Genomic DNA, 17,104 nt, shown 5'->3' with positions numbered 1-17,104 from the left:
GCTTAATTGGGTTCAAAAAGTCAGAGATCCTCCCTTTATTTATGACAATATGCATTCTGTCTATGGCCTCTGTTATTTATCTGTCTAGGATCGTAATATCATTCAAATCCAACACGAGGCAATACAAACCTCAAAATGTTACTTATGTCCAAGAAACTGACACATTGCATGTAAGAAATAGTGATAGTAAACTGCACCCACCTATTGTTGTTTGTTAAGCATTGTCACACTTGATGAGGCTGCTACTGCTTCTGATTAAACATTGAGTCACCAGATAAACTGGGGGTAATGACACGCATTGCAAAGTAGGCCTAAATTGACAATGCCTTTTGAACCTTTTGTAGCTATAGTCATTAAATGAAAGCCCTTTCTCTTCACGAGAGACAATTTAAATTGCCTGCATTTAAATTTCAATGCCATTTAGTAGGGCTTCTCGGGATTATGCCTGGGCAACATTCAGGCAGGGGGTGGAGTGCCTCCAGGCTTTAATGTTGACCATGGTTGTGGTTGACTCAGTGAGTGGTCATCAGTGAGTGGTCAAAGCCCACATCATTCTATGACCTGAGGATCTCAGAGTGGGTTGCAGCCTCTGAGCCCACATCCTAACATGTAATTGTTAAGCATGACATGACATTATTCTCAATTGATTAGCTGTCATACGCCTGTCCCTTCCCTATGACTAATTCAGTATAACCCTGCAGTTAACTAAGCCATGTCTTGCAAGGACTTCTACTAAGTAAGGTATTGGCCTGGGCAGGAACCTTGCTGTTAACTAGTGAATGTAAATAAAACAAGACATAGCATAAAAGCACCAGTTGTGAACAAGGCTAACAGCGCCTGAGTATGTTTGTCAATCAAAATATCCTTCTCCCAGGGCCTTGCAAAACCCAATTAGGCATAGGTACTAGTAGCCTCTCCAAATCTAGCTCTAAAGAGAGAGAGAGGTATGGATTTTCTCAAGAACTATCTGGATCAGTAGTCCTGCAGCAAACATACCAGTGATAATACAAATGATTCAGGTAAGATATAGAATTGCAACAGCACTAATACTGTGTAGTGTCTTCAAAGTGGGATTAAAATGGATTTGTCTTTTTTTTTCAATGGCCTACACAAAATACTGTCAAAGTGGAAGACATTTTTTATCATTTGTTAAATAATTATGAAAAATAAAACACTAATATACAGTATCTTGATTAGATAAGTATTCAACCCCATGAGTCAATACATGTCAGAATCACCTTTGGCAGCGATAACAGCTGTGAGTCTTTCTGGGTAAAGTCTCTAAGAGCTTTCCAAACCTGGATTGTGCAACATTTGCCCATTCAAAATCATTCAAGCTCTGTCAAGTTGGTTGTTGATCATTGCTAGACAACCATTTTCAGGTCTTGCCATAGATGTTCAAGCAGCTTTCAAGCACACTGTAACTCAACTAATGAGGAACATTCACTGGCTTCTTGGAGCAACTCCAGTGTAGATTTGGCCTTGTGTTTGTTATTGTCCTGCTGAAAGGTGAATTCATCTCACAGTGTCTGGTGGAAAGCAGGCTGAACAAGGTTTTCCTATAGAATTTTGTCCTGTGCTTTGCTGCATTCAATTTCTTTTTTATCCTGAAAAACTCCCCAGTCCTTAACAATTACAAGCATACCCATAACATGATGCAGCCACCACTATGCTTGAAAATATGGAGAGTGGTACTCAGTAATGTGTTGTATTGGATTTGCCCCAAACAAAACACTTTGTATTCAGGACCAAAAGTCAATTGCTTTGCCAATTGTTTTGCAGTATTACTTTAGTGCCTTGTTGCAAACATGATGCATGTTTTGGAATATTTGTATTCTGTACTGGCTTACTTCTTTTCACTCTGTCAATTAGGTTAGTATTCTGGAGTAACTACAATGTTGTTGATCCATCCTCAGTTTTCTCCTATCACAGCCATTAAACTCTGTCACCATTGGCATCACGGTGAAATCCCTGAGTGGTTTCCTTCCTCTCCGGCAACTGAGTTAGGAAGGACGCCTGTATCTTTGTAGTGACTGGGTGTATTGATTATTTATGCTTGCCATAACAAAGGGGGTGAATACTTTCTGAAGGCACTTCATGTATTCTCATAAAACATTTATTTCACTTAGGGGGACTCACCATTTGAGAGGCACTCAGATCCACTCAACATGGAGGGTGAGGTCCATATAGTAGTTTGAGGGTGGGTTTCTATGTGAATTCCTCCAGCAGTTAAAGTGAATGTGATTTAGGCTGTCTTTCCCTCCAGCTCCTTGGTGCAGCAGCAGCATTCTGGTGGTAGGGGTCTCAGGGGAGTCACTAAGCCAGCTCTGCTGCTCACACAACCCAACTAAGGAGGCTGGATTTAACTTGCTAATGAGTCACCTATCTCCCACCCATTCATCAAATCTACCCTCAGAGCAGCCCAGTGTATCCCATCACAGTGGGTTACTCCTTAACTGGGTAGTTTGGCTCCTGGATGCTGATTGGCTGAAAGCAGTCGTATGTCAGACAATATACCACGGGTATGACGCAAAACTAATTGTTTACTGTTCTAATTATGTTGGTAATCTGTATATACAGTGCATTCGGAAAGTATTCAGACCCCATGACTTTATCCATATTTTGTTACGTTACAACATTATTCTAAAATTGATTAAAAAAATATATATATATTCAGCAATCTACACAAAATAACCCATAATGACTAAGCAAAAACTGGTTTGCACATTTATTCCCCCCCCCCCAAAATGGAAATATTACATTTACATAAGTATTCAGACCCTTTACGCAGTACTTTGTTGAAGCACCTTTGGCAGTGATTACAGCCTCGAGTCTTCTTGGGTATGATGCTACAAGCTTGGCACACCTGTATTTGGGGAGTTTCTCCCATTCTTCTCTGCAGATCCTCTCAAGCTGTGTCAGGTTGGATGGGGAGCGTCGCTGCACAGCTATTTTCAGGTCTCTCCAGAGATGTTCGATCGGGTTCAGGTCCGGGCTCTGGCTGGACTGCTCAAGGACATTCAGAGACTTGTCCCGAAGCCAGTCCTGCATTGTCTTGGCTGTGTGCTTAGGGTCGTTGTCCTGTTGGAAGGTCAACCTTCACCCCAGTCTGAGGTCCTGAGTGCTCTGGAGCAGGTTTTCATCAAGTATCTCTCTGTACATTGCTCCACTCATCTTTCCCTCGAACCTGACTAGTCTCCCAGTCCCTGAAAAACATCCCCACTAAATGATTCTGCCACCACCATGCTACACCATAGGGATGGTGCCAGGTTTCCTCCAGACGCGGCGCTTGGCATTCAGGCCAAAGAGTACAATCTTGGTTTTCATCAGACCAGAGAATCTTGTTTCTCATGGTCTGAGAGTCCTTTAGGTGCCTTTTGGCAAACTCCAAGCGGGCTGTCATGCGCCTTTTACTGAGGAGTGGCTTCCGTCTAGGCACTCTACCATAAAGGCCTGATTGGTGGAGTGCTGCAGAGATGGTTGTCCTTCTGGAAGGTTCTCCAATCTCCACAGAGGAACTCTGGAGCTCTGTCAGAGTGACCATCGGGTTCTTGGTCACCTCCCTGACCAAGGCCCTTCTCCCCCGATTGCTCAGTTTGGCCAGGCGGCCAGCTCTAGGAAGAGTCTTGGTGGTTCCAAACTTCTTCCATTTTTAGAATGATGGAGCCCTGTGTTCTTGGGGACCTTCAATGCTGCAGAAATGTTTTCGTACTCTTCCCCAGATCTGTGCCTCGACACTATCCTGTCTCGGATCTCTATGGACAATACCTTCGACTTCATGGCTTGTTTTGTAATCTGACATGCACTGTCAACTATGGAACCTTATATAGACAGGTGTGTGCCATTCCAAATCATGTCCAATCAATTGAATTTACCACAGGTAGACTCCAATCAAGTTGTAGAAACATCTCAAGAATGATCAATGGAAACAGGATGCACCTGAGCTCAATTTCGAGTCTCATAGCAAAGGGTCTGAATACTTATGTAAATAAGGTATTTCTGTTTTGTATTTTTAACAAATTTGCAAACATTTATAAAAACCTGTTTTTGTACATGTCCAATATATCACAGCTAAGTGCTGTACCCAGGCACTCCGCGTTGCGTCATATATTGGCCATCTACCACACCCCCTCGGGCCTTATTACTTAACTATATCAGTGGGGACCAACTGAACCTCCTTGGACAACAATTAAGAAAATCTGGTCCGGTTTCCCAAAAGTTCATCGTTAGAACCATTGAGCTCCTTTAGAAACATTGTTCGAACCTTTCAGCTTAATGGTTCTAACGATTAACTTAGCCTTAAGATGCTTTTGGGAAACCGGGTCTAGCACAGTTAACGATAAGGATTCTGGCTGTAATACAACATGTCAAGTAGCTATATCATTGTGGGTAGATTGAATAACAGAAAAATACAACATAACACCCTCCCGTTAGAGAATGGAATAATTACATTAGAATAATTAAGATATCCATGTGGCTGCATTAAATATGGTGAACTGAGCTAGTTTATGGTGCAGCTCGTTTCTTGTTTTGACAAGCTGCCAGTGTTTACTACTTTAGCTTTCAGCAAACGCATGTGTAGAGCAGTATACCCTCTGCTCTCATATTCATTGAGGTTCAAATAACATCATCAGATGAAAAGCATGCAAAGTAACCCATATTTAAACTCTGTGGTCTGCAGTGCCTCTCCCATCCAGAGCTCCTCTTGCATGCCCTCTACTGACAGTGACTTATACGACAGGCTCCAGTTCATCAGGCAACAATTATCACAGGAGTCATCACCATTATTTCACATTTAACACTATCACCACATGGCCTTGGGTGGACATTTTTACCAATATATACAGCAGTGACAGCTATAATGTGAATTGACTCCTTGTCTGGATTTCTCCCTGTCATTCTCATACCCTGCCTTCACCACATGGTCTACTGAAAGTTGAATTCCACTGAGAGGTAACGTGAAGGTAAATAAATAATTGAGAGAGGAACCAGACGGAACATGGCATGTTGTTAAAAGCCTTTTCCCAAACACAATGGATTAGTGGAATGAATGTAAAATGTAGAATACAGCTTTGTAGTGAATTTCCATGAATTAAAAAAAATAACAGAACAGTCTCAACAGCCAATTGTTGCAGGATATCCAGGGACATGCAGTAACAACAACCACCAGTATTTCAGTACTCAAATCATAGCACCATTTTCACCTACAACTCTTTTCAATCCAATTACATTAGATGATTTTTCCCTCTGGGATATTGTGTGGCCCAGAGCCTAGATAGTGACTTATGTCATTCCAACTGCAGTTTATATATACACAAATCACAAACAGTAAAATACATACATGATGAAAGACAACAAAGACATAACTGATGATACTGACAGTCTGCTACCTTCTAAACATAAAACAATCTGAACATGGAAATGTCACGTCAATGTCCAGGCGGAAAGGTGTCAGTTTGGAAGACCAGAGCCCACTTGCTCTTCCTTGACACTGCCCCCTGACTCCAAGGACATCTTCTGGCGGTAGCGCTCTGCCCGCAGTTCCTCAAAGCAGAACTCAGAGGCAACACTGAGTAACAGGTCCTTGCAGTACATGCTCTGCTCCTGAGCTTTCCCCTCTTCCTGCTGATGTTGCTGCAGTCTCTTCAGAGGAGTCTCATCCCTGCAGGGCTTCCGTGCAGACAACACTGAATTCACCACTGGATTGATCTTCCATGGTGTCCTAGAGGAAGGTGCCAGAACAAATAACTAAAACCTTAAGAACACAGCTGGAGTAGACACAAACGATGCCACATGAATACAGCTTGGGGTTACTGCTGGGTTTTAGTCACCTTGTTTTGAAATAATTTATTGCTAGATCTACATTTCTTTAAATAGAAAAACAGATATTTGTTTTGGGAACAGCCACAGGAGATAATTCAGTTAGTTATGAGAGAAAAGTGAAATGAATTAGGGCAGCCGATTGAGATGATCTCAGTGAACACTTACATGGCTGGAGGCTGATCCGACTCCTCCACAAAGGGCTGGAAGTTTGGCTTGCTTGGCGGAGCCACGACACTGTGACCAAACCTGGACTTCATAGGCATCTACAATTGAGCACACACAAATGATGTCAAATACATTAGCTTACAAATGGTCACATCACCGTGTCATCACATAATAAGCCTTACGTCCCATTACTATGTGTCTCATACCTTTTCGTTGCTCCATTTCTCAGGCCTCTGCTCATTCTCCTTGGATCTCGATGGTGGTGGGGCAATCCAAGATTCCAACTTTGGTTCAGAGGGCCCAGCACTGGTAGCCTTGTTCTCATCAAAGATCACAAGGCGACTGTTTAGACCACTGTTGGCGGGGGCTGGTGGGCCTTGTAACTGTAGCCTTAGTGAATTACCTGTGAACAAACAGCCAATCACAACAGATTCAAATCTATTGAACGTTAAAACCTTCTTTATGACTGTTACGGATACAGGTATCCTGTGTCTTTTTGTGTTTTACCTCTCCTTCTGCCCTAATCACAGGTGTCCTGTATGTTCCTGATTGGTGGTCGTTGGGGTGTCTGCTGATTGCTGAGGTGGACCAATCAGTGGACATTCCTCTGCATTGCACCACCTGTTTCTGGTTTTTCAATCACACATCCCATTGTTTAAAAACTCTGTGAAGCGCATCACTGCTCTCTCCAAAAGCACAGAGAGGTTACTCTCCTTTCCTCCCTGTGGGTAGGTCTGCTCTGTCCATTTAACGTACCTGTTAAAAAGGGAACCATGTTATCAGACTACAATAATGACAATTTTGACATTCACACTAATATTCCTTTAGGTATGATTACATTTACATTACATTTTAGTCATTTAGCAGACGCTCTTATCCAGAGTGACTTACATGAGTTATAAAGTCTTGGCCAAAGTAATCATTTTCATCTTACCGATCCCAAACATCAAGGGGGTCATCGCCATCATACACTCTCAGCTCGGACTCAAAAGCCCTAAAGACACAACATAAACACATAGGTTAAACACAAATAATAGGACTATTTGCATATTTGTCAACACTGTAATTTCACCCCATTCAGTCAAACCCGGAAACCAGATTGGGTACATGTACATAAAAATACGATTATTATGAATAGTCAGACTAATATAATAGTTCGATTAAAACGTTGACATACTTTGCAAGAATAACGATTTCCCAAATAATCCTGTTTACATGACACATCTGAAATCAGGCTACCTGATGAGACTTTGATAAATGCAGAAAATCAGCAATCAAAATAAACACAGTGTCAGCGAACGTGTTATTTTTGGGAAGCCTGTTTGAGTTCGGACATATAAGGTTTGTATATCAGTGATGAAGTGGTAAAAAAACAAAGAAAGGCTGGTAAACTCTGATCGCCGGTCACGGCAACAACAACAAAAAATAACGCTCCCTATACCTTCAATGCAAAAAAAGGTTGGTAAACTGCGTTTACAATAGTGAAAACTATATCTAAGATGAATACTTTCAGTTTTTCCGAACTCACTTCACTCGCGCTGCTGGTGCTACCACATCAAATACACCTCTGGAAATCCGATTACAGCGTTTACATCACAGGAGGTTGGTGGCACCTTAATTGGGGAGGACGGGCACATGGTTTGATGCCATTCCATTCGCTCCATTCCAGCCATTATTATGAGCTGTCCTCCCCTCAGCAGCCTCCACTGGTTTACATGTCCTAATAATTTGAAAGATTCCTGCTGATATTATGAAAGACGTTCCATGTTTCGAATACCGTATCGCAAGCAATGATTATTGACTTTTCTAAACGTTAAAGCAGAGTGTCTGGAATGTAGTTCACATGGTCCCACCGGTAAGTGGTGCTTATAGCTGAGAACCCTTGGGATAAGGCAGAATGGGTTCTCTAGAGCAAGTAAACGTACTGACTTGTGGAACTGCCCCAAAACTGGTTATCTAACGTTCGGTAGCTAGCTAGCATGCCACGGTCCCACTTTATGCTGACCCGCCCATCCCATTAGCTGTAAATGGAGAGTTTAAATGTTCTCAGCTAGCTACCTAAATAAGCAAGGGACTCAAATCTCTGTTCTAGTAGCGAAGTGTTTTAAAGGTATCCTTACTGTTTGTGTTGGTTGGTGGCAGAGGTCAATCCCTCTTGCTGTTGACTGAGTGCCTGGTGTAAAGCTGATATGGCCCGACCTTTCTTCAGGGGCTGGATGTTCTCTTTGCAAAGTTCCCACTCCGCCTCCCCTCCTTCTGCCATTCTTGGTTCTGTACAGTAACAGCAGACCCAAACATAGCCTCTTTTAGAATCCGAGAGTGAACTACTTCCACTTTAGTCTCTAACATGCAGGCGAACAGTCCCATTACAAGTCAGAATGTTGAACAAACCTATTTTTGTTTTTTCGTTTTGTTTTCTTTCTTTCTTTCTTTTTTTTTGGGGGGGATAGATCAGCTTTAATATTGCCGATAGATTGTAACTTCCATCAATGTAATTGCCTGCATCACTTCCAATCCCCTATATGTTTTTTCTCTTGCAAATATATATACATACAAATACATATACATACAGTGGGGAGAACAAGTATTTGATACACTGCCGATTTTGCAGGTTTTCCTACTTACAAAGCATGTAGAGGTCTGTAATTTTTTATCATAGGTACACTTCAACGGCGAGAGACGGAATCTAAAACAAAAATCCAGAAAATCACATTGTATGATTTTTTAGTAATTAATTTGCATTTTATTGCATGACATAAGTATTTGATACATCAGAAAAGCATAACTTAATATTTGGTACAGAAACCTTTGTTTGCAATTACAGAGATCATACGTTTCCTGTAGGTCTTGACCAGGTTTGCACACACTGCAGCAGGGATTATGGCCCACTCTTCCATACAGACCTTCTCCAGATCCTTCAGGTTTCGGGGCTGTCGCTGGGCAATACGGACTTTCAGCTCCCTCCAAAGATTTTCTATTGGGTTCAGGTCTGGAGACTGGCTAGGCCACTCCAGGACCTTGAGATGCTTCTTACGGAGCCACTTCTTAGTTGCCCTGGCTGTGTGTTTCGGGTCGTTGTTATGCTGGAAGACCCAGCCACGACCCATCTTCAATGCTCTTACTGAGGGAAGGAGGTTGTTGGCCAAGATCTCGCGATACATGGCCTCATCCATCCTCCCCTCAATACGGTGCAGTCGTCCTGTCCCCTTTGCAGAAAAGCATCCCCAAAGAATGATGTTTCCACCGCCATGCTTCACGGTTGGGATGGTGTTCTTGGGGTTGTACTCATCCTTCTTCTTCCTCCAAACACGGCGAGTGGAGTTTAGACCAAAAAGATCAGACCACATGACCTTCTCCCATTCCTCCTCTGGATCATCCAGATGGTCATTGGCAAACTTCAGACGGGCCTGGAAATGCCCTGGCTTGAGCAGGGGGACCTTGCGTGCGCTGCAGGATTTTAATCCATGACGGCGTAGTGTTACTAATGATTTTCTTTGAGACTGGGGTCCCAGCTCTCTTCAGGTCATTGACCAGGTCCTGCCGTGTAGTTCTGGGCTGATCCCTCACCTTCCTCATGATCATTGATGCCCCACGAGGTGAGATCTTGCATGGAGCCCCAGACCGAGGGTGATTGACCGTCATCTTGAACTTCTTCCATTTTCTAATAATTACGCCAACAGTTGTTGCCTTCTCACCAAGCTGTTTGCCTATTGTCCTGTAGCCCATCCCAGCCTTGTGCAGGTCTACAATTTTATCCCTGATGTCCTTACACAGCTCTCTGGTCTTGGCCATTGTGGAGAGGTTGGAGTCTGTTTGATTGAGTGTGTGGACAGGTGTCTTTTATACAGGTAACGAGTTCAAACAGGTGCAGTTAATACAGGTAATGAGTGGAGAACAGGAGGGCTTCTTAAAGAAAAACTAACAGGTCTGTGAGAGCCGGAATTCTTACTGGTTGGTAGGTGATCAAATACTTATGTCATGCAATAAAATGCAAATGAATTACTTAAAAATCATACAATGTGATATTCTGAATTACAGACCTCTACATGCTTTGTAAGTAGGAAAACCTGCAAAATCGGCAGTGTATCAAATACTTATTCTCCCCACTGTATATATATATACATATCCTCTTTTAAAAATTTCCCTTTATTACTTTCCAACCCCACCACCCCTTCCCTAATTGGAGTAAACTAGTGAACAACAATGCTTAGGCCTCTACTTCCAGCTTATACTATATACATTTTATGGACACAGTCAATTTTACAATGATTATATTTTGTTTGTTTTTACTCCTGAACTTCCTCTACCCTCAACCTCTCCGATCATTTTCATGATGTCCATCCGGTTTGCTTCTATATGCCATATCTTTCTAACTGTGCTCTTTCACAAAAGCTCTCAACCTATAACCTATATATTTATTATGGACACAGTATGCTTTACATTAGTTATCTTGTTGTTATTAGTTGTTGTTAGTTGTTATTAGTCCCATCCTTCAGCTCCATTCAACACCACCCATCTATCTCTTAACACCATCCATATTGGATTTCTATTTGCCATATATTTTTCAACTGTACTGTGATGTTTCACAAAAGGTCTGAACCATTCTATCCTCATTGTTTCTACAGATTGTAAATTTAAAATAAATGTTTTTGCTAAAAGTATTATAATATTATTGATCGATTGACTATGACTTTTCAGATCACGCAGTAGTGCTATCTGCAGGGTTAGCTCCAGGTAAATATTGCAATCCTTCAGACATTCCTGGACCTGTGACCAAAAACATGCTACAAATGGACAGTACCAAAACAAATGATCTAATGATTCTGTCTCTTCGCAGCAAAATCTGCAGAGCTGGGAAGATTGTATCCCCCATATAAATAACATTCTATGTTGAACAAACTTAATTTCAAATTACTTTACCTTTTGTCTGCCGATTTTCTCCATATGTCGGAGGTAATCTGAGACAAATGATCCACAGGGAAGTGTTATCAACCCCACCTTCAGTAGGCTGGTCTGTATATAGGTTTTTCACATGCAACAAACACTTGCAAAATATAGCTGAACCAAACCACAGACCGAACGTTGTCCCATGCAATCAGCTGGCAAATTTCACAAACACTTCCAGCTGATTGCGAGGAAAGGTGCTTCAGTCAACTATGTTTGGTTACATTCAGCTATGGTTTTCATATTGTGCATCACGTGCAATGCGTCAGGAGATTGAAAATACAAGCGACAGAACCTACTGGCACTTTCCTGTCGATACTCTTTTTTAGGCAGACTTCTTTCAGACTGAATATCAAATAAAATGTTATGTGTCACATGCTTCGTAGACAACAGTGAAAAGCTTTTTTTTTTTTTTTTTTTTGTGGGGGGTGTGGTTCAGCTTAATATTGCAGATAGATTGTATCTTCTATCAATGTAATTGTCTGCATCACTTCCAATCCCCCATGTTTTTTATATATATACTCCCCTTTATTACTTTTCAACCCCGCCATCCTTTCCCTACTTGGAGTAAATTAGTGAACAACAATGCCCAGGCCTCTACTTCCGATCTATACTTACTATCTACACCTTATGGACAGAGTTAATTTTACAATAATTATATTATATATATTTTTTTTTTTTTTTTTTTTTGCTCCTGAACTTCTTCTACTCTCAACCTCTCCGATCATTTTCATGATGTCCATCCGGTTTGCTTCTATATGACATATCTTTCTAACTGTGCTCTTTCCCAAAAGCTCCCAACATACAACCTATATACTTATTATGGACACAGTATGCTTACATTATTAGCTATCTTTGTTATTATTTGTTGTTATTTGTTATTAGTCCCATCCTTCAACTCTATTCAATACCTCCCATCTATCTCTTAACACCATCCATATAGGATTTCTATTTGCCATATATATTTCAATCGTACTGTGATGTTTTACAAAAGTTCTGAACCTTTCTATTCTCATTGCTTCTACAGATTGTGAATTAAAAATAAACATTTTTGCTAAAAGTATTATTATATTATTGATCGATTGACTGTGACTTTTCAGATCACCCAGTAATGCTATCTGCAAGGTTAGCTCCAGGTAAATATTGCAATCCTTTAGCCATTCCTGGACCTGTGTCCAAAAACAAGCTACAAATGGACAGAACCAAAACAAATGATCTAATGATTCTGTCTCTTCACAGCAAAATCTGCAGAGCTGGGAAGATTGTATCCCCCATATAAATAACATTCTATTGGTAGCAAGAATTTTATATAATAATTTAAATTGAAAGATTCTAATTTTTGAATCCGGTGTCGTTTTGCGTGTCAGTTCATAAACACTATGCCATGGGATCGGTACGTCAAAAATCTCTTCCCAACTATTTTGCAATCTATATGGGACGGCTGTCAATCCTTTGGTCCTTAAGTGAAACTGATATACTTTTTTATTTATCACAGTTTTCCTTAACCAATTATGTTCTATAATGCAAGGCCGACAGACAATTTCCTTACTTTCTCCCCCTTCCACTTTCCTCTTCCACTTTTGCGGTAAGGCTGCAATTATTTGGTTGTAATTTTGGGGTTTTGTTAGCTGCATGTGCGACATAACTCCACCAGTCCTACCGATGATATCATTTACAAAGATTATACCTTTTTTAAACTTTCTGTCAAAAAATAAAGGTTTTTTGTCAATTAGTATATTTGAATTTAACCACAATATTTGTTGCATTATTTGTTCTGTCGTTTCTGGAGGATTAAATTGAAATTGCAACCAACTTTCTATGGCTTGTTTTAGAAATAGTGATATTTGGGAGATTATTTCCTTTTCAAATAACTGCAAATGAGTTGTTGTAATCTGAATAAAGGGAAAAAGGCCTTTCTTGAACATTGGGTGAGACAATCTTACTAATTTGCTTGAGAACCAGTTCGGATTTAAGTATAACTTTTGTATGACTGAAGCTTTTAGTGATAGGTCTAATGCTTTAATATTTAATAATTTCTGTCCTCTGAATTCATATTCATTATATAAATATGCCCTTTTAATTTTGTCTGGCTTGCCGTTCCAAATAAAAGTGAATATTTTTTCTCATATAATTTAATAAACTGTTCGCTAGGCGTAGGCAAGACCATAAGCAAATAGGTAAACTGGGATAATGCTAAAGTGTTAATCAGGGTGATTTTTCCACAAATTGACAGGTATTTTCCTTTCCATGGTAGTAAGATCTTATCTATTTTTGCTAACTTTCTATTAAAATGTATTGAAGTGAGATCATTTATTTCCTTTGGGATATGTATTCCGAGTATATCCACATCACCATCAGACCATTTTATTGGTAAACTACATGGTAATGTAAAAATTGTATATTTTAGTGATCCAATACATAATATAGTACCTTTGTCATAATTTGGTTGTAATCCAGAGAGGTTAGAAAATGTATCTAGATCCTCTATGAGGCTGTGGAGGGATTCTAGTTGTGGATTTAAAAGAAAACATGAATCATCAGCGTACAATGACACCTTTGTTTTTAAGCCCTGGATTTCTAATCCTCTGATATTATTATTGGATCTGATTTTAATAGCTAACATCTCAATGGCCACAATAAATAGATATGCCGATAGTGGACAACCTTGTTTCACTCCTCTTGACAGTTTAAAACTTTCTGAGAAATAGCCATTATTTACTATTTTACACCAAGGGTTAATATACATGATTTTGACCCATTTTATAAGAGATTCTCCAAAATTGAAATGCTCCAGGCATTTATATATAAACCCCAGTCAAACTTTATCAAATGCCTTTTCGAAGTCTGCTATGAATAGCAGGCCTCGAAAAGCAGGCCTTATATTATCTCCAATGTATCTTCCATGTAAAAAAAAACCTGTCTGATTAGAATAAATAATATCCGACAATACCTTTTTAATTCTATGCGCTATACATTTTGCTAGAATTTTTGCATCACAACACTGAAGTGTAAGGGGCCTCCAATTTTGTAAATGGACTGGATCTTTATATTTTCCACTTGTATCCTGTTTCAGTAATAATGAGATCAGACCTTCTTCTTGATTGTCAGATAATCTACCATTTACATAGGAGTGGTTAAAACATGCTAATAACGGTCCTCTTAGTATATCAAAAAAGGTTTGGTATACCTCGACTGGTATGCCATCCAACCCTGGAGTTTTCCCAGACTTAAAGTCTTTAATTGCATCCAGAAGTTCCTCCTCTGTAATTTTACCTTCACATGAGTCTTTCTGTGTGGCTGTTAATTTGACATTATCAATAGAAAAAAAATATCTACAATTAGCTTCAGTTAGAGGAGATGGAGGCGACTGAAAAGAAAACATATGCTTAAAGTACTTTGTTTCTTCCTTCAAAATATCATTTGGTGAATTATGGGTGACTCCATCAATTGTAACCAGTTTCATTAAGTTCTTTTTGGTAGCATTCCTATGTTGAAGATTAAAAAAGAATTTTGTGCATTTTTCCCCATATTCCATCCAGTTTGCTTTATTTTTATAATATATTACACTTGATCTTTCTTGATTAAGTTCCTCCATTTCTTTTTGTTTTTCCTCTAATTTATTCTGAGCCTCTATGTTACAGTTTGTATTGCCATCTATCTGTTCTGTTAGACTTTCTATTTCCTTTCTTAGAATAAACTCTTTTGACCTAAATTGCTTTTGTTTTCGAGATGAGTACTGAATTGCATGGCCTCTAAAGGCACATTTAAAGGTGTCCCATACAATATGGGAATTCGCTGTACCTATGTTATGTTGGAAAAAGTCAGTTATAAATTCCTTTGTTCTAATTATAAATAAATTATCATCCAATAGGCTTTGATTACATTTCCAATATCCTCGCCCACGTGGAAATTCAGTAAGAGTAATGTATATGCCTATTATATGATGGTCCGACCGCATTCTGTCCCCTATCAACACTTTTTTTAAAACTTTTGGTGCCAACGAGAATGAGATAAGAAAGAAGTCAAGACGACTAGCTTGATTCAGTCTCCGCCATGTATATCTCACTAGATCAGTATATTTAAGCCTCCATATATCTACTAGTTCTAATGTATCCATGACATTCACAATTTCCTTAAGAGCATGTGGGTGATTGTTTGTGGTGTGATTTCCTTTACGGTCCATAGAGCTATTTAAAACAGTATTATATATAATCCACCACCATAATAATATTGTCTTGAATTGCTTGCAGGGTTGATAATGTATTATATATATTGTCAAAGAATTGTGGATCATCATTATTTGGTCCATAAAGGTTAATGAGCCATATCTGTTTATGGTCCAATAACATATTTAAAATAATCCATCTACCTTGCGTATCTATTTGGACAATTTGCACATTCGGATCGAAATTACTATTAATTAATATCATCACCCCTTTTGAATTTCTTTGCCCATGGGAGAAGTATATTCCCCCCATTCTTTTTTTCCACGCTACTTCATCTCGAATTGTTGAATGAGTTTCCTGTATACAATAGATATTATATTCCTTCTCTTTGAGCCATGTAAATGTTGTTCTTCTTTTGTTAATATCAGCTAAGCCATTACAATTATAACTGGCTATACTTATTTCACCATACACCATAATGAGATACAAGTTTCAAGTCTATTTATCATTATCATGTTTGTAAATGTACCAATAAAAAATAGCGTGTCCATATAGCTGTACCGTGATATTTGCATTGCTACGGAGTAACCCTTCAATTGTTCTCCACTAATTCCCCTGCTAAAGCCCCTCCCCATCCCAAGTTGAGCCGTCATCCCAGTGATCAGCATCCCACCCACGTCCCTCCGGATACCTAAGGCCCCGAGAGGCCAGGACCCATCCATCGAAAACAGCACACAGTGCCACCCACAAAACAGAAGCAGATTAACCGCCAAAAGCATTTCCAATGCTTTCACCTCTATATATATATATCTATATAACTATTGAAAAAAAATTATGCATATCCTATTTTCCATCATTATCAATTAATATGCGTAATGATGTCGGCAGTTCACGCGTAGGATTCTAACATATAACCCGGATTGCCATTGTATTACATTTAATTCATTGACAAGCAATTATTATCCTAGCAAATAATTCCTGTGGTCCATCCCATACCCCCCCCCCCCCCCCACCCCTTCTCTCCCAACATCCCCACCCCCCCCACAACAGATGCCAGACAAGCACACACGCACATACTCACATACTCCAACACACTCAACCCCCCTCCTCCACAATCCACCATAAAATCAGATACTCAACGGCTGTTATATCCCAGAGCCCAACTCCAGAAATAACCTGATTTACGAGTGCACATACAGTTAAAGCTGATTGAGAAAGCATGCAGATTGAGCAGAAATTGATAACAATGTGAGATTTGATTAATCTACTTAATCTATGTAACCATTTTCCCAAGCATCTCCGTGCGGTCAGACCTTTGATTATTTTGTGCCACCTGGGCCACAATGATAAACAGTGAAATGCTTACTTACGGGTCCTTTTCCAACAATGCAGAGTTAAAGATACAATAAAAAATAAAATAATACATTGAAATAGTGACATAGTGAATAACAAATAAAAAGAAAATAGTAAAAATAACACGAAGAGACAGAATCATTAGATCATTTGTTTTGGTTCTGTCCATTTGTAGCTTGTTTTTGGACACAGGTCCAGGAATGGCTAAAGGATTGCAATATTTACTTGGAGCTAACCTTGCAGATAGCATTACTGGGTGATCTGAAAAGTCATAGTCAATCGATCAATAATATAATAATACTTTTAGCAATTTTTTTTATTTTTAATTCACAATCTGTAGAAGCAATGAGAATAGAAAGGTTCAGAACTTTTGTAAAACATCACAGTACGGTTGAAATATATATGGCAAATAGAAATCCTATATGGATAGTGTTAAGAGATAGATGGGAGGGGTTGAATGGAGTTGAAGGATGGGACTAATAACAAATAACAACAAATAATAACAAGATAACTAATTATGTAAGCATACTGTGTCCATAATAAGTATATAGGTTGTATGTTGGGAGCTTTTGGGAAAGAGCACAGTTAGAAAGATATGGCATACAGAAGCAAACCGGATGGACATCATGAAAATGATCGGAGAGGTTGAGAGT

At 39.5% G+C, this 17,104-nt stretch overlaps 1 protein-coding gene across 1 annotated transcript; it reads right to left on the bottom strand.

The window, feature by feature from the left end:
- Nucleotides 1–4,660: 4,660 nt before the first annotated feature.
- LOC121544475 (mitotic checkpoint serine/threonine-protein kinase BUB1 beta-like) lies at nt 4,661–8,303 on the bottom strand. The gene is made up of 6 exons (XM_041854402.1): nt 8,109–8,303; nt 6,923–6,982; nt 6,669–6,744; nt 6,195–6,485; nt 5,989–6,086; nt 4,661–5,722 (listed from the first exon to the last, which is right to left on the bottom strand). Exons 1-6 carry the CDS (start codon nt 8,249–8,251, stop codon nt 5,452–5,454), a joined length of 939 nt encoding a protein of 312 aa, XP_041710336.1. The 5' UTR covers nt 8,252–8,303; the 3' UTR covers nt 4,661–5,451.
- Nucleotides 8,304–17,104: the final 8,801 nt, after the last annotated feature.

Source organism: Coregonus clupeaformis, chromosome 29 (genome assembly GCF_020615455.1).
Source record: "Coregonus clupeaformis isolate EN_2021a chromosome 29, ASM2061545v1, whole genome shotgun sequence".
Lineage (NCBI taxonomy): Eukaryota > Metazoa > Chordata > Actinopteri > Salmoniformes > Salmonidae > Coregonus > Coregonus clupeaformis.
This window is presented reverse-complemented; position numbering and strand designations above follow the sequence as displayed.

What these genes read in the sequence shown, in the direction of transcription:
- LOC121544475 (XM_041854402.1), bottom strand. Translation starts at nt 8,251, where the DNA reads ATGGCAGAAGGAGGGGAGGCGGAGTGGGAACTTTGCAAAGAGAACATC. An exon ending in GCCACCAACCAACACAAACA is followed by an intron (nt 6,983 to 8,108) that starts GTAAGGATACCT and finishes TTGTGTCTTTAG; the next exon opens with GGCTTTTGAGTCCGAGCTGA. An exon ending in CTGTGCTTTTGGAGAGAGCA is followed by an intron (nt 6,486 to 6,668) that starts GTGATGCGCTTC and finishes AGGTAAAACACA; the next exon opens with AAAAGACACAGGATACCTGT.